This window comes from Dendropsophus ebraccatus, chromosome 8 (assembly GCF_027789765.1).
Source record: "Dendropsophus ebraccatus isolate aDenEbr1 chromosome 8, aDenEbr1.pat, whole genome shotgun sequence".
Lineage (NCBI taxonomy): Eukaryota > Metazoa > Chordata > Amphibia > Anura > Hylidae > Dendropsophus > Dendropsophus ebraccatus.
In genome coordinates this window covers 78,394,489-78,421,719 of record NC_091461.1, presented here as the reverse complement: position 1 = coordinate 78,421,719, position 27,231 = coordinate 78,394,489, and the positions used below count along the sequence as shown (strand labels likewise).

Below are 27,231 nucleotides of genomic sequence, written 5' to 3'. Positions count from 1 at the left end.
TAATGACAGGCATTATTTTTCCATAAAATATGCTGTGAAACCGGAAAAAAATCATTTGCGCTATCAAATGGAAAAAAAAAACGGATTTGTTTTGATTTCGGGGAGTTTTGCATTTACGCCGTTCGCCCTGGGGTAAAACTGACTTGTTATGCATGTTCCTCAAGTTGTTACGATTACAATGATATGTAACATGTATAACTTTTATATTATCTGATGGCCTGTAAAAAATTCAAACCATTGTTAACAAATATATGTTCCTTAAAATTGCTCCATTCCCCGGCTTATAGCGCTTTTATCCTTTGGTCTATGGGGCTGTGTCTGGTGTCATTTTTTGCGCCATGATGTGTTCTTTCTATCGGTACCTTGATTGCGCAAATACGACTTTTTAATCGCTTTTTATTACATTTTTTCTGGATTTGATGCGACCAAAAATGCGCAATTTTGCACTTTGGAATTGTTTTGCACTGACGCCGTTTACTGTACGAGATCAGGAATGTCATTAATTAATAGTTCAGGCGATTACGTGCGCGGCGATAACAAATATGTTTATTTATTTGTTTATTTATTAATTTATATTTATAAAATGGGAAAAGGGGGGTGATTTGGACTTTTATTAGGGGAGGGGATTTTTTATTAATTAATGGTGCGTTCACACCTACAGGATCTGCAGCAGATTTTCTGCAGCAGATTTCATTTAAATAACTGAACACAGCATCAAATCTGCTGCAGATCTGCTGCAGATCCTGTAGGTGTGAACGCACCCTAAAACACATTTTTACTTTTTTTTTTACATAAACTAGAAGCCCCCCTGGGGGACATGTATATAGACAGCACTGATCTCTCATAGAGATCAATGCTGTGTATATACACAGCAAAGATCATTGTAATCGGTGATAGATTGCTATGGCCTGCATTGCTGAGCCGGGATCAGCGTCATTCCGACGCTGAGACCCGGGCCGGCCAGAAGAACGGATCTCCCCCCCGCGATCGCATCGCGGGGGGGAGATCCGTGCCACTAGACACCAGGGACGTGCAGTACAAAGCACTTCAATGCAGCTGTCAGGTTTGACAGCTGCATTGAAGTGCTTAATTAGCCGGCGCAGCAACGGGACCCGCGCCGGCTAATAGAGGCACTGCCCGGCTGCAGATTGCAGCCGGGATCGGTGCCGTTCAGAGCGGGATCCCGGCGGGACCCCGCTCTGAACACCCCCCGCGGCACCATGACGTACCAGGTACGTCATGGGACGCTAAGGGGTTAAAGGGGAACTATCATAAGGTTAGATGAGTCTAACCTGCTGATAGCCCCCATTGCGCACAGATCATTTGACAGATTTGTGAAGCCAAAGCCAGGAATAGATTTGAAAAGAGGAGAAATTCTCTGTTCCTGGCTTTGGGTTAAAAAAGTCTGTCAGATAATCTGTCAGCTATCTGTGTGTGTAAAAGGATCCTAAGTCTCTTACCTTCCTCCTCGCTGTTCCCATGCTGTTAGTAGTGGAATCCTCAGCCTGGAGCACTGTTAGGAGCATAGGGGGCTATTAGCAGGTTACATTTAATAGGTAAATATCTGTGAAAAAAGTAAACAAGTATTTGGAGCTGAACAGGCTGAAAGATGAAATGCTGCAACATACACAGCAAAAAAGGAAACAAATGTTAATGAAGTTTGAAAGATGATGCTGATTGTGTTAAAACTAAGAGTAGATTCAAAAGGAGTAGGAACACTGGCGGAACTACCGCCGTAGCAGCCGTAGCGGCCGCTACGGGGCCCCTGGCATCCGGGGGCCCGAGGCCTTGGCCCCAGGAGCTGACCGCCTGCAGCACCCGGTGGCCGAGCAGGCCTCCCGGGTGTTAAGTGTTCTAATTGACAGCGCGAGAAGCCATAGGCTTCCCGCCCTGTCAATCACTCTTGTGACCGCAAGCAGCATTTTGCTTGTGATCACAAGAGTGTCAGCCCCCGCCGGATAAGCAGCTCCCTGGTCAAGTCCCACGCAGCGTCATCACTAAGCTCAGTGTGCGCCGCGGTGGCTGGGACTTCCGGGTACAGAGAGCCTGTCACTCTCTGTACCGGAAGTCCCAGCCGCCGCGGCGCACACTGAGCTTAGTAATGGCGCTGCGTGGGACTCGACCAGGGAGCTGCTCATCCGGCGGGGAAGAGAGAAGAAGAGACAAGCGACTGACGGGGGAGCGTGTGGTTTGGTGAGTTCTGTTTTGTTTTTTTCTTTTTATCAGAGGGGAACAGTGGGGGCTATATGGGGGAAGGACAACAACAGTGGGGGCTATATGGTGGAGGACAAAAACACTGGGGGCTATATGGGGAGGACAACAACACTGGGGGCTATATGGGGGAGGACAACAACAGTGGGGGCTATATGGGGGAGGACAACAACACTGGGGGCTATATGGGGGGAGGACAACAACACTGGGGGCTATATGGGGGAGGACAACAACAGTGGGGGCTATATGGGGGAGGACAACAACACTGGGGGCTATATGGGGGAGGACAACAACAGTGGGGGCTATATGGTGGAGGACAAAAACACTGGGGGCTATATGGGGAGGACAACAGTGGGGGCTATATGGGGAGGACAACAACAGTGGGGGCTATATGGGGAGGACAACAACAGTGGGGGCTATATGGGGGAGGACAACAACAGTGGGGTCTATATGGGGGAGGACAACAACACTGGGGGCTATATGGGGGAGGACAACAACAGTGGGGGCTATATAGGGGAGGACAACAACAGTGGGGGCTATATGGGGAGGACAACAACAGTGGGGGCTATATGGGGAGGACAACAACAGTGGGGGCTATATGGGGAGGACAACAACAGTGGGGGCTATATGGTGGAGGACAACAACAGTGGGGGCTATATGGGTAGGACAACAACAGTGGGGGCTATATGGGGGAGGACAACAACACTGGGGGCTATATTTGGGAGGAACCACAACAGTGGGGGCTATATGGGGGAGGAACCACAACACTGGGGGCTATATGGGGAGGACAACAACACTGGGGGCTATATGGGGGAGGACAACAACAGTGGGGGCTATATGGGGGAGGACAACAACACTGGGGGCTATATGGGGGGAGGACAACAACACTGGGGGCTATATGGGGGAGGACAACAACAGTGGGGGCTATATGGGGCAGGACAACAACACTGGGGGCTATATGGGGGAGGACAACAACAGTGGGGGCTATATGGTGGAGGACAAAAACACTGGGGGCTATATGGGGAGGACAACAGTGGGGGCTATATGGGGAGGACAACAACAGTGGGGGCTATATGGGGAGGACAACAACAGTGGGGGCTATATGGGGGAGGACAACAACAGTGGGGTCTATATGGGGGAGGACAACAACACTGGGGGCTATATGGGGGAGGACAACAACAGTGGGGGCTATATAGGGGAGGACAACAACAGTGGGGGCTATATGGGGAGGACAACAACAGTGGGGGCTATATGGGGAGGACAACAACAGTGGGGGCTATATGGGGAGGACAACAACAGTGGGGGCTATATGGTGGAGGACAACAACAGTGGGGGCTATATGGGTAGGACAACAACAGTGGGGGCTATATGGGGGAGGACAACAACACTGGGGGCTATATTTGGGAGGAACCACAACATTGGGGGCTATATGGGGGAGGAACCACAACACTGGGGTGCTATATGGGGGAGGAACAACACTGGGGGGCTTTATGGGGGAGGAATAACACTGGGGGCTCTATGGGGGAGAAACAACACTGGGGTCTGGGGATGCACAAGACTGGGGGCTGCCTATAGGGGGATGCACAAGACTGGGGGCTGCCTATAGGGGGATGGACAACACTGGGGGATACCTATAGGGGGATGCACACACAGAGGTAGCCATATACTATCAGGCAGGGATAGTGAACCTTGGCTCTCCAGCTATTGCAAAACTACAGCTTTAGCTTTGACTGTCGACACATGATGGGAGTTGTAGTTTTACAACAGCTGGAGGGCCAAGGTTCCCTACTCCTGGTATAGGGGATGCACAGAGGTTGTCATCTACTATAAATTGACACAGAGAGGGAGGCTCCCTACTATAGGAGATGCACAAAAGACCATCTATATGGAGGACTGAACAAGGGACCATCTATAAGGTGTCTACACAGAGCGGGGCATATTAGGGATATATATATATATATATATATATATATATATATATATATATATACACACACTACAAAGAGTCAGGGTTACCCACTAAATGAGGGCTTAAAGGGGCCAATACAGATGTGCAGTTAGTAGAGAGATGAGGATGGTGACAGAGTGTGGAGCCTAATATGTTTCTCTGTCAGATTCTGTGGATTTGTGGCTCGGAGAAGTTGTTATAATGGCCCAGGGCAGATGGAGAAGAAGATGAAAAGGAAGAACTCTGATCAGAGAAGACGTCCCCTGTAAGTCACCTGATGTAACTGCACTGTAATTTTATGGTGTACAGAGCCTGTGTAGACCTGGGTGTGTTGATGGCATAGTGGTCGGTCAAAGGAGGGGGGCCCCAATCAAAAGTTTGCTATGGGGCCCAGTCATTTCTAGTTACGCCCCTGAGTAGGAACTTTTAAAGAACAAATTCTGCTTCCTTCTTGTACCACTTTTGGCTTTGGCTCAAAAACTGCAGTGGCCATTTTCCAAAACGTGTGTGATGGCAGAGTAAGTTGTTTAATAAACTGATGAACCAACCAGATAGGGCAATTTGGATCTTTTTTCGCCTACATTTCTAAAGTGTAGTAGATAGGGGCAACATTAGCACTGCTGCATTCAACACTAGCTATAGAGAATCTCCCCTGGTACACTCATTGCATTTGTGCCTTGAAAATGACAGAGCTGAGTTAGTAAACACTCACTGATAAAAAATTAAATAAAAATAAGCCTATGTTGGAATTTCATTGCAGTACTATCGCAATACTGCAGTATCATCACAAAAATGATGCAGTATTGAAATTAAATGATTATGTACTGCAAGTAAATGAACCAGTAACACAATGAAACTGCAACATGTGAGCACAGCCTTGGACTGCAGTCATGTCTCAGGCAGGTATGTATTTAATTACAGATGGGGTCTAATTAGACTATGGTATTGCCACACGAAGGTGTAAGGGTACAAACACACACAGCAGATATGCAGCAGATACGCAGCAGATTTGATACTGTGTTCAGTTGTTTAGATCTAATCTGCTGCGTATCTGCTGTGTGTGTTTGTACCCTAAGACTGATTCACGCAGCAAATACGTCAAGTGGGTTTGTACCCTGAGGGTATAAACCCACACACCGTATACGCAGCAAATACGCAGCAGATGTGTTGGTGAAGATTTGATGCTGTGTTCAGCTATTTAGATCTAATCTGCTGCGTATTTGCTGCGCATTTGCTGCGTATCGCAGTCGTAAATACGCTGCATATACGGTGTGTGGGTTTATACCCTTAAAGTGCTTCCCCATTTATAAAAAGGCTCTCACAGGCTATTTTTTAGTAATGTACCTGTGATTGATCTTTGACTATGCCCCCTAAGACATTATGGAAGACTTTGAGTCTTGGCACATCATTAGACTGAAAAAAGAAGAATGGTCAAATTGCCAACATGTAGGCCAATTTTTCAGAAGGATAATGCTTACCCAGCTGCAAGATCTGGGCAAATCTAAAAAACCTGTATACCCTTATACCTAACTTAATGATCCCAATATTTCAGCTTTTAGGGTACAAACCCACACACCGTATACACAGCAGATACGCAGCAAAAACGCAGCAGATTTGAAGCAGATTTGGTGGTGCAGATTTGATGCTGTGTTCAGTTATTTAGATCTAATCTGCTGCGTATTTGTTGCGTATTTGCTGCGTATTTGCTGCGTATCGCAGCAGTAAATAAGCTGCGTATACGGTGTGTGGGTTTGTACCCTTAGGATAGAGCAGGTTTCCCTTCTAAGGGTCCGTTCACACTGTGGAATTAGCACGGAATTTTAAGCGGAGTTTGAACTATAGACGCCAATTGAAGTTCTACCAGTCTAATTGATTTAATAGGATGTCTTACGTGTACGTCACCATCTGCCCAAATAATTGACATGTCAATTCCGTTGTGTGAACAGACCTTAACCCCTAGGCGACCCTGGACGTACCTGTACGTACGCTCTGAACCGCCGCGGTCCCGGGTGCTGCTCATAGCCTGGGAGCGCGGCTATTAGCGGGCACGGTCCGATCGCCGTGCCCGCTAATAAAGTAATCGGATGCAGCTGTCAAAGTTGACAGCTGCATCCGATTACTTGATGCAGCCAATCCCTGGTGTCTAGTGGGGTGGATCGCTCCTCCGGGACATTGTCTCAGGGGAGCGATCCACACATCTTACCCCGTCCGGGGTCAGCGCCGTAATGGCGCTGATGCCTGCTCGGCACTCGATTGCTTCCGGCTGCAGCAGCCGGAAGCAATCGATGTGCCTATCTCATCGATATATGCTGCATATCTATGCAGCATAGATCTGGATGAGAGATGAGAGTACTTATACTAGAAGTCCCCCAGGGGGGCTTCTAGTATAAGTGTAAAAGTAAAAATAAAAGTGTTGTTATTAAAAAGCCCCCTCCCCTAATAAAAGTTTGAATCACCCCCCTTTTCCCATGTTATAAATAAAAATAAATAAATAAACATGTTTGGTATCGCCGCGTGCGTAATCGCCCAAACTATTAATTAATCACATTCCTGATATCGCACGGTAAATGGCGTAAGCGCAAAAAAATACCAAAGTGCATCAAATCCAGAAAAAATGTAATAAAAACCGATCAAAAAGTCGCATATGCGCAATCAAGGTACCGATAGCTCACATCATGGCGCAAAAAATGACACCTCACACAGCCCCATAGACCAAAGGATAAAAGCGCTATAAGCCTGGGAAAAGAGCGATTTTAAGGAACATATATTTGTTAACAATGGCTTGAATTTTTTACAGGCCATCAGATACAATAAAAGTTATACATGTTACATATCGTTGTAATCATAACAACTTGAGGAACATATATAACAAGTCAGTTTTACCCCAGGGCAAACGGCGTAACAACAAAAAAAAAAATACAAATAAAAGAAATGCGTTTTTTTTTTTTCAATTTCACCACACTTTGAATTTTTTTCTGGTTTTGCAGTGTACAAATTCAGCATGTCATTGCAAATTGCACAGCAAATTTCAGGAATATGACCTGTGTCACTTTATGCATTAATAACTTCGGGATGCTTTTACCTATCTAGCTGATTCTGAGATTGTTTTCTCGTGACATGTTATACTTTATGTTTCTGGTAAAATTGAGTCGATACTTACAGCATATCTTTATGAAAAACCCCAAAATAACGTGAAAAATTATGAAAAATTGCATTTTTCTAACTTTGAAATGTTGTGCTTGTAAGGAAAATGGTTATGCCATATGCCACATAAATTATATATGAAATAGCATTAGCAATATGTCTACTTTATGTTGGCAGCATTTATTAAACTTTTGTTCAATTGTTCAAGACAATAGAAAGCTTCAAAGTTTAGCAGCATTTTTTCAAATTTTCACAAGAATTTCAAAATCTGATTTTTCAAGGGACCAGTTCACGTTTGAAGTGGATTTGAGGGGGCTGTATATTATGAAGCCCCACAAAGCACCCCATTTCAGAAACTGCACCCCCCAAACTGTTCAAAATCCATTCCAGAAAGTTTTTTTTAACCCTTTAGGTGAGTCACAGAAATAAAAGCTAAGAGTGTGAGAAAATTGAAAATTTCAATTTTCTTTGTAGAGATTATATTGTGATCCAATATCTTTCATAATAGAAAACCTATTTACAGAGAAATGCACCCAATTTTTATTGCCCTGTTTCTGCAGTTTATAGAAATCTATGATATGTGGCCCTTTTGCGCTATTTGCGCTAGTGAATTTTGAAGCCTCCTTACAATTGGCCAATTTTCAAAGTACAACTTCTGGTTGGCAGAGGCTCTGGGGTGCCAAAACCTAACAAACACCCCTAAAGGGACACCATTTAGGAAACTACACCTTTTAAGGAATGTAACAAGGGGTATAGTGAGCACATGGACCCCACTGGGGACAGACACAATGTGCCGTGAAATTGAAAAAAAATTTTTTTTTTACACTAAAACTTGGTCTAGCCTTAAATTTTTCAGGTTGACAAGGGGTAAAAAGGAAAAAAAATAATGTATCATGCGGGCGCAGGACACGTCTCCAAAAGGAAGGAGCACCATTTGGCTTTTGGAAGCTTAATTTGGCCAGAATGGAGGACGGATGCCATGTCTGGTTTACAAAGCCTCCGTGCTGCCAAAATGTTAGAAACCCCCCACAAGTGACCCCATTATGGAAACTACACCCCTCAAGGAATGTAACGAGGGTTATAATGAGCACATGGACCCCACTGGTGACAGACACAAATGTGGAACAATGTGCCGTGAAAATGAAAAATTTTATTTTTTACACAAAAATGTTGATGTAACTTTGAATTTTTCATGTTCACAAGGGGTTAAAAGAAAAAATAAACCACTAATCACGTAGCGCAATTTCCCCCAATTACAAGAGTACCCCCCATGTGGACACAAAGTGCAAAGCTGGCGCACGGAAAGCCTCCAAAGGGAAGGAGCGCAATTTGGATTTTGGAAGCTGGATTTGGCCAGAATGGAGGATGAAGGCCACATCAGGTTCACAGAGCCCCCGTGCTGCGAAAATATTGGAAACCCCCACAAGTGACCCCATTATGGAAACTACACCCTTAAAAGAATGTAACAATGGGTATAGTGGGCATATGTGACAGGCACAATGTGCTGTGAAAATGAAAAATTTTATTTTTTACACTAAAATGTTGATGTAACTTTGAATTTTTCATATTCACAAGGAGTTAAAAGAAAAAATGAACCCCTAATCATGTAGAGAAATTCCCCCGATTACAGGAGTACCCCACTTGTGGACACAAAGTGCAAAGCGGGTGCACGGAAAGCCTCCAAAGGGAAGGAGCGCAATTTGGATTTTGGAAGCTGGAGTGGGCCAGAATGGAGGACGAAGGGCTCGCAGAGCCCCCGTGCTGCCAATACATTGGAACCCCCCCCCACAAGTGACCCCACCAAACTCAGGAATCTGTGGTTCGTACGGAGTGGGCTCACTTGAGGGGGCTTGTTGGGCTTCCTGGGGCCTAGTCCCGGGGCGGCGCCTTGGGGGCTTATCACTGAATGACGATGACGATGAGGAAGAAGAGGAAGGAAGAGGGAACGAGGGATCTTCCTCTTCTCCCTCACTGGTTGTCTCAGTATCGGAGGCAATCCAGGCGTATGCCTCCTCAGCCGAGAACAACCTGTGGGCCATTTTTTCTTTTTTTTTTCTTTAGGATGCCTCCACACACACCGGATCCGCACACTGCGGATCCAGCGTCAGTGCATCCCTATGATTGACATCCCGCTGCGTATATGTAAGTTAACCCCCTGCCGGCCAGAGCATACTTTACCTCCACCCCGCTCCGGCTTGCTTCGGGGCTCCCAGCGTCTGCTCATCCCGTGCAGCTATTCAGTGTGCTGCCCCGCCACAGCCACTGATTGGCTGAGCGTGACTTCCTGCCGAGAACATCTGAGACAAGCCGGAGCGGGGAGGAGGTGATGTATGCTCTGGCTGCTGGGGGGTTAACTTACATACCATGTGGGATGTCATTCTTGCTGCGAGTATGCATTCTCATAGGGATGCACTGACACAGGATCCACATCCGGATTTCGCTGCGAATCCACAGCGTGAAATCCGCAGCGGATCGGGTGTGTTTGAAGGCATCCTTAGAGGGGTGTGTAGGTTTTATGCTTTTACACGTGTAAGTGTGTGTGTGTGTGTGTGTGTATGTTTGATGTACTGTTTTTACATTTTGTGTGTTTTTGACTTTTTTTTTACTTGGGGGGCACACAGGGGGGATGATGGGGGCAGGAAAAACTAAGGGTGGCAGGATGGAAGATGGCAGGGGAGAGGAGAGGGTAAGAGGAGAGGGTGGCAGGAGAGAGGGGACAGAGTGGCAGGACAGAGGAGAGGGTAAGAGGGTGGCAGCAGGGAGAGGGTGGGTGGCAGCAGGGAGGGTGGCAGGAGAGAGGGTGGGTGGAAGCAGGGTGGGTGGAAGCAGGGTGGGTGGCAGGAGAGGGTGGGTGGAAGCAGGGAGGGTGGGTGGCAGCAGGGACGGTGGGTGGCAGGATGGCTGGCAGCAGAGTGGGTGACTGGCAGCAGGGTGGGAGGGAGGCTGGCAGCAGGGTGGTGGGAGGGAGGGTGGTTGGATGGCAGCAGGGTGGGGGAGGGAGGGTGGTTGGATGGCAGCAGGGTGGTGGAAGGGAGGGTGGTTGGATGGCAGCTGGGTGGTGGGAGGGTGGGTGGCACAGCAGCAGGGTGGTGCGAGGGAGGGTGGGTGGTTTTGGCAGCAGGGTGGAGGGTGGGTGGCTTGGCAGCAGGGTGGTAAAAGGGAGGGAGGGTGGGTGGCTTTGGCAGCAGGGTGGTGGGAGGGTGGGTGGGATGGCTTTGGCAGCAGGGTGGTGAGAGGGTGGGTGGCTTTGGCAGCAGGGTGGTGGGAGACAGGGTGGGAGGCTTTGGCAGCAGGGTGGTGGGAGGCAGGGTGGGTGTGTGGCTTTGGCAGCAGGGTGGTGGGAGGCAGGGTGGGTGTGTGGCTTTGGCAGCAGGGTGGTGGGAGGGTGTGTGTGTGTGTGTGTGTGTGTGGCTTTGGCAGCAGGGTGGTAGGTGACTTTGGCAGCAGGGTGATAGCAGGGTGATGGCAGGGAGGGTGGGTGGGAGCAGGGTGGGTGGCAGGTGAGGGTGGGTGGAAGCAGGGAGGGTGGGTGGCAGCAGGGACGGTGGGTGGCAGGATGGCTGGCAGCAGAGTGGGTGACTGGCAGCAGGGTGGGAGGGAGGCTGGCAGCAGGGTGGTGGGAGGGAGGGTGGTTGGATGGCAGCAGGGTGGTGGAGGGAGGGTGGTTGGATGGCAGCAGGGTGGTGGAAGGGAGGGTGGTTGGATGGCAGCTGGGTGGTGGGAGGGTGGGTGGCACAGCAGCAGGGTGGTGCGAGGGAGGGTGGGTGGTTTTGGCAGCAGGGTGGAGGGTGGGTGGCTTGGCAGCAGGGTGGTAAAAGGGAGGGAGGGTGGGTGGCTTTGGCAGCAGGGTCGTGGGAGGGTGGGTGGGATGGCTTTGGCAGCAGGGTGGTGAGAGGGTGGGTGGCTTTGGCAGCAGGGTGGTGGGAGACAGGGTGGGAGGCTTTGGCAGCAGGGTGGTGGGAGGCAGGGTGGGTGTGTGGCTTTGGCAGCAGGGTGGTGGGAGGCAGGGTGGGTGTGTGGCTTTGGCAGCAGGGTGGTGGGAGGGTGTGTGTGTGTGTGTGTGTGTGTGGCTTTGGCAGCAGGGTGGTAGGTGACTTTGGCAGCAGGGTGATAGCAGGGTGATGGCAGGGAGGGTGGGTGGGACTTGCAGCAGGGTGATGGCAGGGAGGGTGGGTGGGACTTGCAGCAGGGTGATGGAAGGGAGGGTGGGCCGCCGCCACTGACACCCTTCCTGGTGCCCCTGCTGGCAGCCGAACACCCACCCTCCCACTACCCTGCTGCCAGCAGGGGCACCAGGAAGGGTGTCAGCGGTGGCGGAACGGGGAGCAGGTAACACACGGGGGAGGACGAGAGAGCACAGCTCCTAGCTTTCTCCCTGTGTCTAAGGATGCACGGGTAGGGGGGCCGGAGGAGGAAGATCAAGCACAGGGGGAGGAGGCACCCAGCACACTGCAGGACCGCACCGGGCGCCGGGCACACCACTCACCACCCCCATCATCACCTTCTCTGCTGCTGATTCTCGGGAAGCAGAGAAGGTGATGATGGGGGGAGTAGTATGGATCGCCCGTGATTGGCCAGCTGGCGGCAGCCGGCCAATCACGGGCGATCGGGGGCCGGCACCAACGGGCAGATGATACCCTGGGACAGCTGTGATTGGTACTGTCTCGTAAAGCAACAATCACAGCTCTGTGCCGGGGTCCGGTCCCGGAAACTAAGCAAATCGCTGTGATTGGCTGATGATAAGTCCCTCTCCCCTCACAAGATTTCACATAAGCTCAGTATCAGCAGGCCAGCGCCATACAGGGGAGAGACGCCTACTTATGGAGATGCCCACTTATGGGCAGATTAATATGCATAAATAGGTGTGGATGTACAAGCTGGTGGGAGGCAGGACGGTGCACTGAGGGGTCAAGGAAAGCCCCCAATGCACCAAATGGACTACTTGTTTTTTTTTCTGAACAAATTTCTTCTGAACTGTACCACAGAGAAAAATAAGAAGACTGGTGCCTCAATGAGCAGCTCTGTAACAACAGATCCATATCAGCAGGTTTATATACAGTATATGGACCTGCTAATAGTTTCTCTATCTATTTAGTGTATATATGCACACATTCATTAAACAATCACTGTGTTGCAATAACGGTGCTCATGTGCAGTGTGTACCGCTATAGTACCACCAGAGCCAAGCTGCTTCAACATGTCCTCCTCGGAGGAACAACAAACGAACCCAGAACAGCCTGCATGCATCGTGCACAATGTCAGTGGGATGAGTGGCGAATGTGCAGCATGGTCCAGGAAATAGAGAATGGTATCCCAGAGTATCCCAGGTAAGTAAATGTTTACACTAGTCAAATAAAGATCAAAAGAACACCACAGATGTTATAAATCTATAGATGTAGCAATATGTTGCCAACTTGTCCATTCTATGCCTAGAGAACTTAGTGGTGTTATTAAAAATCATGGAGGTCATGATGTAGTAGTTTTTGTTAAAGGGTAGTGATGAGTGAACGTGCTCGTCCGAACTTGGTACTCGATCGAGTATTAGGGTACTCGATTGTACTCGTTACTCGGACTAGCATCTTGCGATACTCGAGAAAATCTCATCATCTGTTTTCTGTAAGTTTGGGCGCTATTTCTCAGCCAATAAACATGCAGGAGACTCTTTGGTGCATCCTGAGATCACGTGGGACCCATACATGTCGATAGCAGCGATTGGTTGGCCAGATCAGATGACCCTGCCATATAAAACTCGGAGCCGGGCAGTACTTGCTTCAAACGTGTGCTGGAAAAGATCAGGGACAGAGCTGCTGCTTCTCAGGAAAAGCGTCAGTGTAGGATTTAGCATTCCAGTAGGCAGGGAATACTAGCAATACAAACAAACAGCCCTTTTCAGGGCTTAAAAGCGTTTTTTAATAGTATTACTACAGACTGCTGGCTGGGACTTGCAGTGCTGCTACAACGATTTCACCAGCACACTGTGGTGATCGGCTGCTGGCAGAAAGGGGACATTAGGTGTCGCATACAGACCCCTAAGAAGTGCTCAGTGTACTATTTTTTGGTTTTGGGGCTCTTGGTCCTTCTGTACTACATTGTATTGCTGGGATTTGTAGTACATCCTGCATAGCACTTCAATGCTCATTGTAAGGGGGTATCACAGCGTGTATCTAGGTCCAGCCAGTACCAGATTGTAACGTATAGCCCACCCTAAACTCGGGACTACACTGTATTGCTGGGATTTGTAGTACATCCTGCATAGAACTTCACTATTCATTGTAAGGGGGTATCACAGCATTTATCTAGGTCCAGCCACTACCAGATTGTACCGTACAGCCCCCCCTAAACCAGGGAAAGGAGGGATTCAGATCCACTATCATGCTCCCAGGAACTCTTTTCTGGATCCTTCCCTGAGTCAGAGCAACCGGAGCAGTCGATCTGTCTTGATGCCCAAACTATGCAGCTCACGCAATCAGTGGGTAATGAGAGTGGGGACTTGCAATCGGGGTTGGAAGAGGTGTCTGATGATGACGATGAGACCCGGTTGTCAGACAGTGAGGTTGTTTTCATGGATGTAACTCAAAGTGGGGAGGAGAGTGAGGAAATAGAGTTTACAAAAATGACGTTTAGGATACACACCGCCACAGTTAATAGTTTGTTAATGCTGTTTGTGCCTTAAAGGGGGGGGGGGGGGGAAAATATCACTTCATAGAACGATTGACGTGAATATTACTTTCATATTTACATGTCAGCCTTCTTACCCCCAAAAGTTGCCAAAATAGGGCAGAGGTGGTCAGGTCGTCACCTTTTTTTTTCTGTTTGTCTATCCGGGAAGTGATGATCAGGAAGGAACAGATGCCGCACTCTGCTGAGGGCCCTCTGCCCCTTCCTTTAAGCAAGTAGGGTTAGGGTCAGCTCTTGGATCCTAACAAGTTTGGTGACATGTCAGAAATTTGGAAATGATGGTTACCCTTCAGTTTAATTTGTTGGGATATATACATATTGTAAGTTTGCACAGTATGAGAGAGAAATCTATCTAGCTGTGCTCATGCTTGTTTGTTAGCACTTAAACCAGTTAGCACTTAGAATTATCACATTAGTCAACTAGGGAATGGGATGTCACTATTGTTGGGTGACTGTTTTTAGTTCATAGTTCACATTGTAAAAGTTTAAAGTTCTGCACTTATCTCACTTTTCATTGGTTGTATAGATATAGATGTATAGATATATTGTACTTTTTTCTTAATTTAATATTTTCTTTTTTTTTTCTTAAAGGGGAACTCCGGATCGAGGCAAGAAAAAATGAAACTTTTCCAGAAGCATATAGCATTATTTATTACCTATCTATCTATCCCAGTTTTGAAACTACCAAAAATCCATTTGCTTTGTGGTTTTCTGTATTTCCTGGTTGAGCAGATGTACTCAGTACTACAGGTTCCAGAATGCATTGCTGTCCCTCTGTTTTAACCAGGCTGTTGCACAGAATTAGGCTTAATAGTGCCATTAGGCAGCCTCAGAGGCATCCATACATGCTGCCCCTGCTGTTTCTTGTCCATTTCCGTTGTGTTTCCATCAATTTCTGAGGTTGACAGGTTTTCACACGACCTTCCCTCTATCGAACTTGAGTCTCCTGCAAAAATACTCGAATCTCCCATTGACTTCAATTGGGTTCGTTACTCGAAACGAGCACTCGAGTATCGGGAAATGCTTGTCTCGAGTAACGAGCACCCGAGCATTTTAGTACTCGCTCATCACTATTAAAGGGTGTTTTTATTTTTGCCTCAAATAATTAAAGTAAGGCTATGTTCACACTACGTAAGAGACCGGCCGTTCCGTGACCCAGGCCAGGTCACAGAACGGCTGGCCTCTGGCCAGATGATCTCGGCCGGTACTTAAGTACCGGCCGGATGATCTTTCCGTCCGCAGAGCTCAGATTGTTTGCCAATATAATGCCTGCTTACCTGATGGGTGGGCAGGGGGGTGCAGCAAGTGTGGAGTAGGTGTGGCCTCCCACCATGCCTAACATGATTTATGCCTGTTAGCACAATCGTCTCAGCCTCTTAATGTGGGACATGGGGGTGGGAATTTAACTCAGACCATTGTACACTTGTCTTGATAAATCTCATGTTCTTGTAAATTTCATGTTCTATCACACTTCACACTTTGAGGCTATTTGAGGCGGGTCACGGAACTGCCGGTCTCTGTCCAGATCATCCCGGCTGGTACTTAAGTACCGGCCGGATGATCTTTCCGTCCGCAGAGCTCTGATGCGGGCGCATCAGCGTGCGCCCGCATCAGAGCTTCCCATAGCGCACAGTGAAGCAAGAGGCCGGAGCCGCTCGCTTCACTGTATGAACTGACAGGTCTTTCTGCGGCTGGAATTCACTGAATTCTGGCCGCAGAAAACTGACATGTCAGTTGTTTGCGGCGGCGTATGGGATCCCGGCCGGAGCGTGTACAATGTGTGTACGCTCCGGCCAGGATCCCATAGAACAACAGGCATTGTTCCACCGCGGTAAAAGTACAGCCGTTGTTGCCATCGGCTGTACTTTTACGTAGTGTGTACATAGCCTAAAACTATAAATGCACCATAAGTTCTATTTTTTAAAGGTATTCAATTTATTGTTATGGGTTAAATAATTGTTTTATAGAACTCAGTCCTGTCCAAATTTTTGAAATAGTTCTGTATGATATTAGTTGAAAAGAGGGTGTACTCATTTATCGTAAGCAATGTACCATAGTATTAGCACAATTGTGTATGCTCCAAAAAGGCGGTTTAAAGCTACTGTCTCTGCAACATTGTATGAAAGTTTTTTTTAACAGTAATTCTCTAAGCTTTTTAAAGAAAACATTATACATAGACACAGGCCATATAAGTAACAGCAAATAGAGCAATTGACAACTATATCTCATAGGTTGGTAGGGTAGAACAAGTAAAACAACATCACTCCTATTGTGCTTATACCAATAATGCAGTTACATTGAAATGTGTATAAGGGTAAAATCTTCTGTTTAGTTTTTTTTCCCTAGAAACTAAAGTTTGCATCCATTAATCTTGGTTGTAGAGCCAGATTTTCAGAAACTTCAGGTAGTTGTGCAGTTAGAAGGCAAGCAGTTTTTATTTTAAAATTACAGTATATATATATATATATATATATATATATATATATATATATATATATATATATAAATATATTCATTTATTTATTTATTTCTTGCTAAATTAAAGGTGTCATTGCCTTGGGTTAATGGTCCTTGTTGTTTTTAGGAAGAGGCAAGGAACCTCCTTATCAATGCAGGAAATGAACCCAGGGATAAAAGGAAGAAGGTCAACTTGTGGTGAAGAGCTCAGATTACTCCCAGAAACCTGGCCATAAATAATAAAGACATTGTCCCAAAAGTTTTTTTTTAAATTATTTTTTTATTATTTTTGGTCACCAGCAAGGGTGCATAGGGTAAATTCTTTCTATGAGGAGTAGTGGGACAAAGATTGCACTTTAAGTTCAATTTTTATAACTTTTTTTCCTGAGCGATGGACCGTTTATGCATTAGGAGCAAGGTGTTATTCCAGTTTTTGGGACTTATTTTACATGTGTAGTATAGTATCCCAGGCCAGGCCTTCCGAAAATCCAGGGGGCTTATTGTTTCATAGGGTAAAGCATGTATTGCTGGAGGGAGAGCTCTCTAATAGTTGGGGAAATGCTATTCAAGCTAAAAAAAAGGATTGTAGCTGGTTATAAGGTAACCAGGAGATGCAAGCATCCTATAAAAAAAAATTAAAGGAAGTCAATGTAGAAGAATACGAAGAGCCTATGCCAAGCAGGGACAATTACTATGGGTTGAGTGTGCAGTTGCACATAGGTAACTATCACTATTTGACTTTTACTGGCATATTCTGGGTGAATGAAATTGGACTATTGTAGATACTGTGCAGGACATCCCTGCAAGCCGCCTGCCTGCTTGCTCCCTGCTGCTCCACCTTGGGTGTGGGGGTAAAGCTGGATCCTATTCTGGTAAACTGGGAGGAGTTTCCCAGGATTGTATCCAGCTTTTCCTGGCATTCTGGGAGGAGTGGCAGGGAGCGGAGCAGCGCTGAAAAGCAGGTGTCTTGATTAGCAGATCGCTGGTCAAACGAAGCGCTTCACTTCATTTAGATGAGCAATTTGATCATCTCTAGTTACTAAAATATTGTGATTATTAAAGGGGTATTAAACCCAAGAAGTGAAAAAAAACCCTACATGATGTAGTAGAGCTGATGATGTGGCAAAGTTGATGATGTAGCAGAACCGAGGATGTAGCAGAGCCAATGCCCACATGATGTAGCAGAGTCTATCCACATGATGTAGCAGAGCCGATGATGTAGAAGAACCAATGATTTAGCAGAGCTGATGATATAGCAGAGCTGATGATGCAGCAGAGCTGATCATATAGCAGAGCTGATACCCATCTAGCTGTTTTAACTCACCAAGTTCCCCTGAATATTTTGAGCCCTCTCCCTACTTGTAACCATAGAGTTACAAGCATTTCTAAAAGCCAGTCTAAAACCAAGACTGCACCTTCCAGGAAACTACATTTGTGTCTGAAAACTACATGATATAGCATAGCCAAAAGTGTAGCAGAGCTAATGATGTAGCAGAGCTGATGCACTCCATACTCCTACTGTGTTAAATTTGGTTTCATTACTGAACTGAGTGAGCACTTTAGTTGGGTTTCATTAGTAAACTGAGTGTGCGCTTTACATAATCAGTGCTCACACTCCACTTGTACTGGGTTAGGGTGGCTTCACACGTAGCAAATCACAGCAGATTTAACGCTGCAAGTTCTGCAGTGCAGTCCTCTGCAATTCCTACTACCGTGAGTTTGAATGGAATTACATACTCGCAGTGGAATGGGAGTATACCGGCCCCCTTAACCAGCTGCCGCCTGGAGCATTCTTTACCTGGTCCATGCAGTGAACGGACCCACTGCAGTCACTGATTGGCTGTGCGGGGGCCTACGGGAGCTGAGAGAACATGCGTTAACAAATTTGTCCTTCTGTAATAGACCCAGTACTGCAGTTACTGTAGTTTGGCTGTTTTATTGAAATTCGTTAAGATTCGATTCCCAAATATTAAAGAATTTGACCCATAATTCGCCAAAGGCTTCACTCATCTCTAGTTTTTTTGATAGCCATCTTTCTTTTTTTAACATCAAAATCTATTCACAATAACCTGTGTTAGGAGTGCTGGTAGTTAAACCAAAGATGCATACTCACGAGTGTGGAATACTGGAGTAAAAAGGTTCAGTAAAGAGGTTAGGACATATAATCTCATTATGAATTTAGAATAATGTATTGAGACTGTTGATGTCAGGAAGGTATCTCTGCGGAGAATTATGCGCCCCTCTGCTCGTGCTGTTCGGCCGAGAAGGCACAGATTTTCTTGTATCCTGTTTCTATGTTTTGTTTTGCTGTGTGTGAACTCTGGTTTATTGCTCACCTGGGTTGGGAGACACACCCGACTTCACCTGCTGAGTTCTGTCTGGCCATGTCATGGTTAATCTGTGTTCTGGTTCTGCTGTGACTGACAGGTCATCCTGCCAGTGGATCTGTCTTGTTCTCAGCTGTCTGTGCTTGGAGATCAGGGGGATGGTCCAATTACTTTCTGGACCAGAGCCCTAGCCTCCTATATAACAAACCTCAGTCTGTGCACTTATTGCTGGTTATTGACTTGTCTCTGACCGCTTGTATCTTCTGTGTATTTGCTATCCCTGATCTTTGCCTTATTTCTTGACCTCCCTTGCTTGCCGCCTGCCCTTGACTATATTGCCTAGACTTTGACTACGTTTATAGGATTGTGATTTTGTACTTTTGCTGCCCGATTGTTGTGACCCAGACTGTTTACTATTCTTCATTGTGTTTTGTCTGTCTTGTATTTGTGTTCCACCTAGCCAGTGCAGGGACCGTCGCCAAGTTGCTCGCCGCCATCTTAGGGCGGATTGTGGCAAGTAGGTAGAGGACAGTGGGCGGGGCTGAGCTTAGGGCTTACTGTCTTGTCTTGTCCTGCTGTCCGGTTCCTGACAGTTGAATTCATTGAGATGGAAGGGACCCAATTAGACCTGTGTCTGAAGTCCTAATTATTACTTGTGCCTGAAGAAGTTGGATGCAGCTCTAAGACTGCCTGGAAAACATGGATACGGCCATAGGTTGTATCCATGTTTTCCAGGACTCCCTAGGGCTGTATCCAACTCCTTCAGCCACTGGTAATCAAATGTAGAGTGTTCGGGTTCGGACAAACCTGAGTGCATGCGAGGTTTACTCATCTCTAGTCCCAAAATTTCAGCTTGTAGGATTGAGCAGGTTTAATTCATTCTTAATCACCTGAGAGAATGAAAGAGAGAATCAACATAACTAGATACAGCTGCAAGAAGCAGGCTCAGTGCAAAATGTAAAAGTCAAGCCTTAATCATTCAAAACTTCTGGCATGCCCATGTGATATGTCAAAGAGACAGTAACGCTTTAAGTTTTTGAAACAAAACGTTATACACAAGCATAGACCGTGTAAGTAGTTGTAAATAGAGCAAATGACAATAAATATTTTTTAAATAGTTTAAAAATTTTCAACCTGAGAATGTGGCAGAGAACACAAGTCTAAAAGAATAACACAGAGTGATAAAGAAGTAAAACAAGTAAAACAACATCACCGTTATTGTGCTTATAACAATAATATAGTTACTTTGACGTGTATAAGTGTAAAGGGTTCTGTTTAGTCTTAAGTTTTGTAGTAACTGAAGTTCATGTCTATTATTCTTAATTAATTTTTTTCCCCACAATATATTTTTTGTAAAATGAAAGGAGTCATTACAAAGTACACACACTTCCACTAAATCAAGCCCATAAATGGCTCTATTGCTGAAAAAAGTAAAAGTTTTGGCCGCTGTTAGTTACTTACATCAACCTCTATTGTAGATCGAAAAATAGATAAATAAATAAATGCATGAATGCAATCAAAGTGCTAAATACTAAGGAGATATAGTTGAATATAGTTGAGAGAACTAACAAACCAATCAACAGAATTTAACTGTTTTACTGGCTGATATAAAACAAGATGGATTAAAATAAAATAAAAAATCAAAGGGGGTAAAGATGAAGAGAAGGAAAAGTAAAAGAAAGAGAAGGCACAGAGCACTATGTGAGTGCTATGGTCTCAGAAAATGGCTTCAACCAAGCCGTTTTGCCAGGTCAGAAGACTCCTTTAATTTCATCCAATTTCAGATAGCGTGTACCTGTATCATCGACTAATATTTCTTCCATGTGACATAAGTAATTGAGCTCCACCATCTGTTCCGATATTCTTTGGAGAACCAAAGACTTCCACTGTCTTAATGGTCTTAGCGGCTGTTAGGAAGTGGCTAAGAATGCTCTTCTTAATACAGGAAATCGACCCAAGTATATTTGAATGGAGAGCCACTTTTGGTAAACGTCTTAGAATACTCTTGGAGACCTGGCCGTAAATAGTAAACACATTGGGGGAAATTTATCAAAGGGTGTAAAATTTAGATTGGTGCCAACTGACACCAGCAACCAATCACAGCTCAGCTTCCAGCTCTGGTGAAAGGAAAGAGGAGTGATTGGTTGCTGTGGCCAGTTTGCACCAGTCTAAATTTTACACCCTTTGATAAATCTCCCCCATTGTCCCAAAATCTTTTGATTCTGCTACAGCAACACTGAACCTCCAGCAGTGCCACATCGTTAGCAAGAGTTTAGGATTAAAGGGGAGATTCTATGAAGAGCGTTGGGATGACAACTACCTACCACTAATTACTCTCAGTGCAGTACTCAGTACTACTCAGTGCAATAGATAGTGTTTCACATAATTTCCCTTTAGAGAGTTTATATTTCCATAAAGGCCACGGTTTCCAATGTCATAGGATGATATGGTTAAAAAAATTGCATTTTATTTTCAATTTCACCGCACATAATTTTTTTTCTGGTTTCGCAGTGTACTTTATGCAAAAATTAAGTCTGTCATTGCAAAGTACAATTAGTGGCGCAAAAAAATAAGGGCTCATTTAGGTCTCTAGGTGAAAAAATGCAAGTGCTATGGCTTTTTAAGCACAAGGAGGGATAAACAAATGCACAAAAATGAAAATTCGCTGTCTTTAAAGGGTTGATGTGTGGATGAAGCCATTTATTGTCATACTACCATGTTTTCTCTTTTTAACCCCTAGGCGACCTAGAACGTACCGGTACGTTCTGAGCTATGAAGCAGGTGGGGGCCGGCTGCAATCAGCAGCCGGCACCTCACCGTTAATAACACACTGCTGCAGCGTGACATTAACTCCTTGAACACCACGATCGCGGCGCGACAGTGGCGTTTAAGTGTAAGTGACAGGGGGAGTCCACTGTCACTTACCGATCGGGACCCCTGCAGTGTGACCGCGGGGGTCCCGATCGTTAAAACAGACCGCCGGAGGTCTCTCAACTGCCTCCGTGCGGTCCGATCAGCGCTCTGGTCACTGAGCCTGCACAGGCAGGCTCAATGAGCAGAGAGCCGATAACACTGATCAATGCTATGCCTATGGCATAGCAGTGATCAGTGTAAAAATCTAAGTTATTTATGTACAAGTCCCCCAAAAGAACTTAAAATGTGTAAAAAAAAAAGTTAAAAATCACTAACACACTGCCCCAAACCCCTCCCCCAATAAAAGTTTAAATCACCCCCCTTTCCCATTATATAAATAAAACATATAAAAATAAATAAATAAATTAACATATAATATACCGTAGCATGCATAATTGTCCGAACTATTAAAATATAACAAGCGTCATTGCGAACGGTGAGCGGCGTAGGCGAAAAGAGGGAAAAAAGTTCGCGGATTACCGATTTTATGTTACATTATATATATATATATATAAAAAAAAAAATTAATAAAAAGTGATCAAAACATCCGATCTTCACAAATATGGTATTATTAAAAACTAGAGATCATGGTGGAAAAAATGACACCCCATACAGCCTCATAGGTGAAAAAATAAAACTTATAAGTAGGCCCATTACACAATAGGCCCATTTTATTAATAATTAATTGCCAAAAAAAAGGATTTCATTAAAAAAATATATAAAACATTAGAGAATCTGTGTAAACCTGCATGTGGTTGTGTTCGGACTGACCTATAGAATAAAGGTATCATGTTGCTTTTACCATATAGTGCATTACGTAGACACAGGAACCCCCCAAATGTTACCATATTGCATTCTTTTTTACGATTTCACCTATTTATATATTCATAAATAATATATTTGGGATTCCGTCATACATGTTATGGTAAAATGAAAGACACCATTACAAAGTACAACTATTCCTGTAACAAACAAGCCATTACATGGCCTTGTAGATAGAAAACTGTAAGTGCTAGAGCTCTTAGAAGGGGAGGAGGGAAAAACGAAAGTGCAAAGATCAAAATTTGCGCGGTCCACTGGGTCATTTTGGGCCTGGTCCTCAAAGGGTTAAATTATAATGACAGCAAAAAACATCCAAATGACCCTATTGCCCCCTATGACAGCTTGAAGTCTTTTGTGGTAGTTATGGATGAGGCTCTTTATTTTCTCAGATAGTAAATTTGGCTATTATTTTTGGCAAAAAGCCTTAAGTTCCTGTAAATTCCTAGGCTGTCTTGCATGAACTGCGTGCTTGAGATCTCTCTAGAGTTGCTCAATGAGAGACTGAATTATGAGGTTCGCTGGGAGTGACTGATCTGTCTATAGCAGAGATTTGGTTTCTTTTTCTCTTTTCATTTTTTCTTAAGATCATTTAGAGCAACAAATACTTATGTTATTTATGGTTAAAGCAAATGCACCAGCAGGTACAACAGACTGACGCCTTTGCAGGGATACCTGTGCCATGGTCATTTTTTTAAACAGTGGCTGCTGGTATATTCATGCCTGTTTTTGTCAATTCAAAATGAATTTTGGAATCTGTAATTTTGACAATAATTCAATAAAATATTCTTGATAGAAATCATTTTCAAGGGTGGGGCACATAATTTCCCCTTTTGTCCTAATACACCAAAATACCATGTTTTGGCCATGTATAGACAAATGTTTGCTAAGTAATTTTTATGCATACTGGCTTGTTATACTGGTTTTTCTTCCCAAACTAAGCTTACATGTTTATTCAGGCTTAAATTATCACAAAAGCAATAGCTCCACCCACAACCATGATGTAAAAATGCAAACTTTTCCAATATATAAAGATGTGCGGGTATACTTGTTAGCTATCTACAAAAAAACTCTACTTACTGTACATCATTATTCTTGGTATTTAGAGGTAAGTTTGGAAATTATTACCTTTAGATTGTTCTGGGTATTTGTTGTCTACAGTAAGCTCAGTTGTCTTCCATTTTGTCTCTACAGGCTTTAATTGCTTGGAATATGCATATCCCGTCGGTGTTCAGTGTGCTTGTGCTTGGCATAGCCTTAGCGCACTCCACTCAGATATGTCAGGAGTCAGATTATACTATCGTCAAGTGTGGAGCTCCAGGAAGAGATGGTCTACCAGGCAAAGATGGGAAAAATGGCTTAAATGGGGATAAGGGAGAGCAAGGTAATGTGCAGAGGAAATCCCTTTACATAATTCGGACTGTATTTGGCAAATGCTGTTTGTAAGAGACATGTTTTCTAAAATAAAATTTCAGGTCCAAGAGGACCACCTGGGCTTCCTGGTGTGGATGGACGTCCAGGGAGAGATGGTGAACAGGGACCAAGAGGCGAGAAAGGTGAAAGAGGAGATATTGGCACTTCAGGTAAGGACAATTTTTGTTTCTAGATCTCCTGTTGTAGTAATGTCATTTAATATTTTATTTTAAATTATATAAAATAACAGTAACAGTAATTGCTGAATCATATTTATACCACCATAGTATTTTGCTTTGACAGTTATAGTAAATGTTGCTATGTTAAAAAGTTGATCGTATAAGAGTATATTAAGAAACTTTCAGTATACATTAAGTAGACAACTAAAGAAAAAGAGACGGTCAATTCTTCAGGCAGACGGCGGAATCTGGCAAACCATAGAATGAAGCTCATAGGACCAGCGGAGAGTGGCGGGTCCGCCAGCATCTGCAAGCAGGGGCAAGTGGTGTGCACATACCCTGTGTCTTCTTTCTGCTCTAAAATTTCATTTTATCGATGGCTATTGGCATCTAGTGGCACTTCATGACAGTTGGGCCATCTCTTCTATATGAACAGTAGGAGTTAGGCTCTATCTCCTGGGTGGGGAGAGTGCCTAACTGCTGTGAAGCCCAACAAGGTGCCACTGTCCACTGATAAAATGAAGCAGAAAGAAGACATAGACAAGTTTTATACAGGTTTATATTCAATCTGCAGCATCCAAGCTTGTGGATGGTGCGTAAAACCATGCATAAAGTAAGGTCCAATTTACACTGATTCCTCACTGAAAAGTACATTTGTTCTAGCAGATTCCGCTGGCAGAATCCGATTGAAATAAATTGAGACATAAGTTTATGCTCTGAAATTTTTCAGTGCATAATCAGTGCAAATTACGCAAGGAATGTTCACGGAAATTCTGAGCGGAATCAGTGCAGAATTGAAAAAGATTAATGAAATTAAATAAATGAAAAATTAATTTGTGCAGAATTTTGCCAGAGGTGATTCCGGGCTAAACACTTTCCTCACTGATTCCTCAGTGTGAACTGGCCCTAAGGGGGTGACAGTATCACTTTAATATGTTATAAAAGTAACATTCTACTATTAAGCTTTATGATGTTTTTTTTCTGTCAGTGCTTGAAGCTCTTAAACTTCAACTGAGTTCTATGGATGGAAGGATAACAAAAGTCCAGTCAAACTTGGGAGCACTTAAAAAAGGTTAGTAATGAAATTTATATACTTGGTTTCTTGGAAACTGTTCTACAAGCATTATAGAAGAACATGCATTATATACTGTATATAGTTGTGTTAATATTTACTGTATATACTACACACTATACTCTCACACTATACTATACTAGCTGTTTTACTAAATGGAGTGTCAAGGCACAGGCTGGACCACAGTTCAAAAATTCTCTGCCTTAGGCTCCATTCACAATATGCAATTTGTGCAGAATGTCAATTCTGTGGGCGGATGGTCGAGTGTGCGTGAGACATCCCATTGAATGAATGGGACAGGACAAACTTTAAGCGGAGTCTGTGGGGTGAAATTTTGCAACCCTGAGATATTTATATTTTGTCTTGTGGATAGATAATAACTATTGATTAAGACACAACCCGATCACCACACATTCAGTACACAAGGTTAGGTAATAAGTATGATGTATGGTGTATGATGGATTTATTATTATTATTATTATTATTATTATTATTATTATTATTACTACTACTATTTAATGTTTTTTTTTTCTGTTTCAGCCTTTGGGTTTTTTAAAGGTGTAAGAGTAGTTGGTGACAAGTTCTACGTTTCAGATGGTACACAGACAACTTATGAAGGAGCTAAGTCAGCTTGTGCCAATGCAGGCGGCCAACTGGCTTCACCTCAGAACAGTGATGAGAACCAGGCTGTGCTTGTCATTCGTAATCAGTATGGAGTGGCCCCATATCTAGGCATAAATGACATATTAACTGAGGGTACATTTAGATATTCAACTGGCAACGGTTTGATCTACACAAACTGGTTCTCTGGTGAACCCAATAACCTTGGAGATGAGGATTGTGTGGAAATGTATGACAATGGAAAATGGAATGATAAGAGTTGTGGAGAAAAACGTCTTGTCATCTGTGAATATTAGACATGTTGCTTTTGTATTAAATATTTGATGCTAATATATCTGTCATGAAGGATTTCATCACTGTCTATAAGTAATCTGTATTTCATTACTATGTGTTTAATATGAAATAAAGAACAGATCAGCAAGATGTGTATGGCTCATATAAAAGCACTTGTGATGAATAGATTCTATGATCATGCAGTTATCACCACTCTTTTTTCATTTTGGAAATTATTCATTAAACATAAAACAACAGGTGAGGTATCACTCACCTGATGGTGTTGTACACAGTGGCAACACCTATGATGGGCTTGAATACACTTTTATTGTCCGTTAACCATGAATACAGCTGTAAATCTACCCAAAATGGCACTAGATTCCAGAACAGAACATACACAATTGGCATGAGCAATCATCATATCACATGTACCATATACAAGGTGAGTCAAGAGTTTCAGGACACCCTTTTATTTCAGAAACAAAAGATAAAATTGTCAGAAACATGGCAGCCATTTATTTCTTGCACCATTCCTCTGTACGTTGATGCCCCCCACTCGTGTATCCTACAGATGGATAGGAAAATTGAATTTTTCTCCAGAACTCCCCCCCCCCGTTTCATTCATTCAGTGAACATTATATTTAAAGGGCAAAAAAAATTAAAAAGTTAAATAATTATTATCCTTAAACTGTACACAGTAACATGTATATATGACATACACTAATATGAAGGCAATTATAAAACAGAGATGTTATCTGTATTCCACAAGCCAGTGTGATTACAACAATACCCAATTTATATAACTTTTATTTTATTTTACTAATTTTAAAAAATGTAAAATTAATAAACTGTGCTTAAATTCCTCTATTCTGACTCTTATAATGCTTTAAAGGGGAACTATCAGCAGGTTAGACAAGTCTAACCTGATGATATGTCCCTATTGCACAGATGAAGCGAAGAAGGAAGGTATGCACCGTTCCGGTCAATTTGAAAGGGGTAGGCCAGCCAGGGGTGAATCAGCACTATGAGGGTGGGTAGTGCTAGTAACTCCTCCCCCAGTGCTCCGTATGGTCTCACCGGACCAAGGGGAATATGACTAACTTAACCAGAATGGCGCCGAAGAGGAAAGTAAAAGATATAGCTTCCTCTTAAGCATCTCCTGTGATTCATTTAACC

General features: G+C 44.2%; 1 protein-coding gene across 1 annotated transcript; it reads left to right on the top strand.

The window, feature by feature from the left end:
• The first annotated feature begins 1,220 nt into the window (after nucleotides 1-1,220).
• SFTPD (surfactant protein D) lies at nucleotides 1,221-26,078 on the top strand. The gene is made up of 5 exons (XM_069981859.1): nucleotides 1,221-1,232; nucleotides 23,692-23,881; nucleotides 23,973-24,080; nucleotides 25,078-25,161; nucleotides 25,702-26,078. The coding sequence occupies exons 1-5, from the start codon at nucleotides 1,221-1,223 to the stop codon at nucleotides 26,076-26,078; spliced, it is 771 nt and encodes a 256-aa protein (XP_069837960.1).
• Nucleotides 26,079-27,231: the final 1,153 nt, after the last annotated feature.

Coding starts and splice junctions, on each gene's coding strand:
- SFTPD (XM_069981859.1), top strand. Junction 23,882..23,972: donor TGGGGATAAGGGAGAGCAAG/GTAATGTGCAGA, acceptor ATAAAATTTCAG/GTCCAAGAGGACCACCTGGG. Junction 24,081..25,077: donor AGGAGATATTGGCACTTCAG/GTAAGGACAATT, acceptor TTTTTCTGTCAG/TGCTTGAAGCTCTTAAACTT.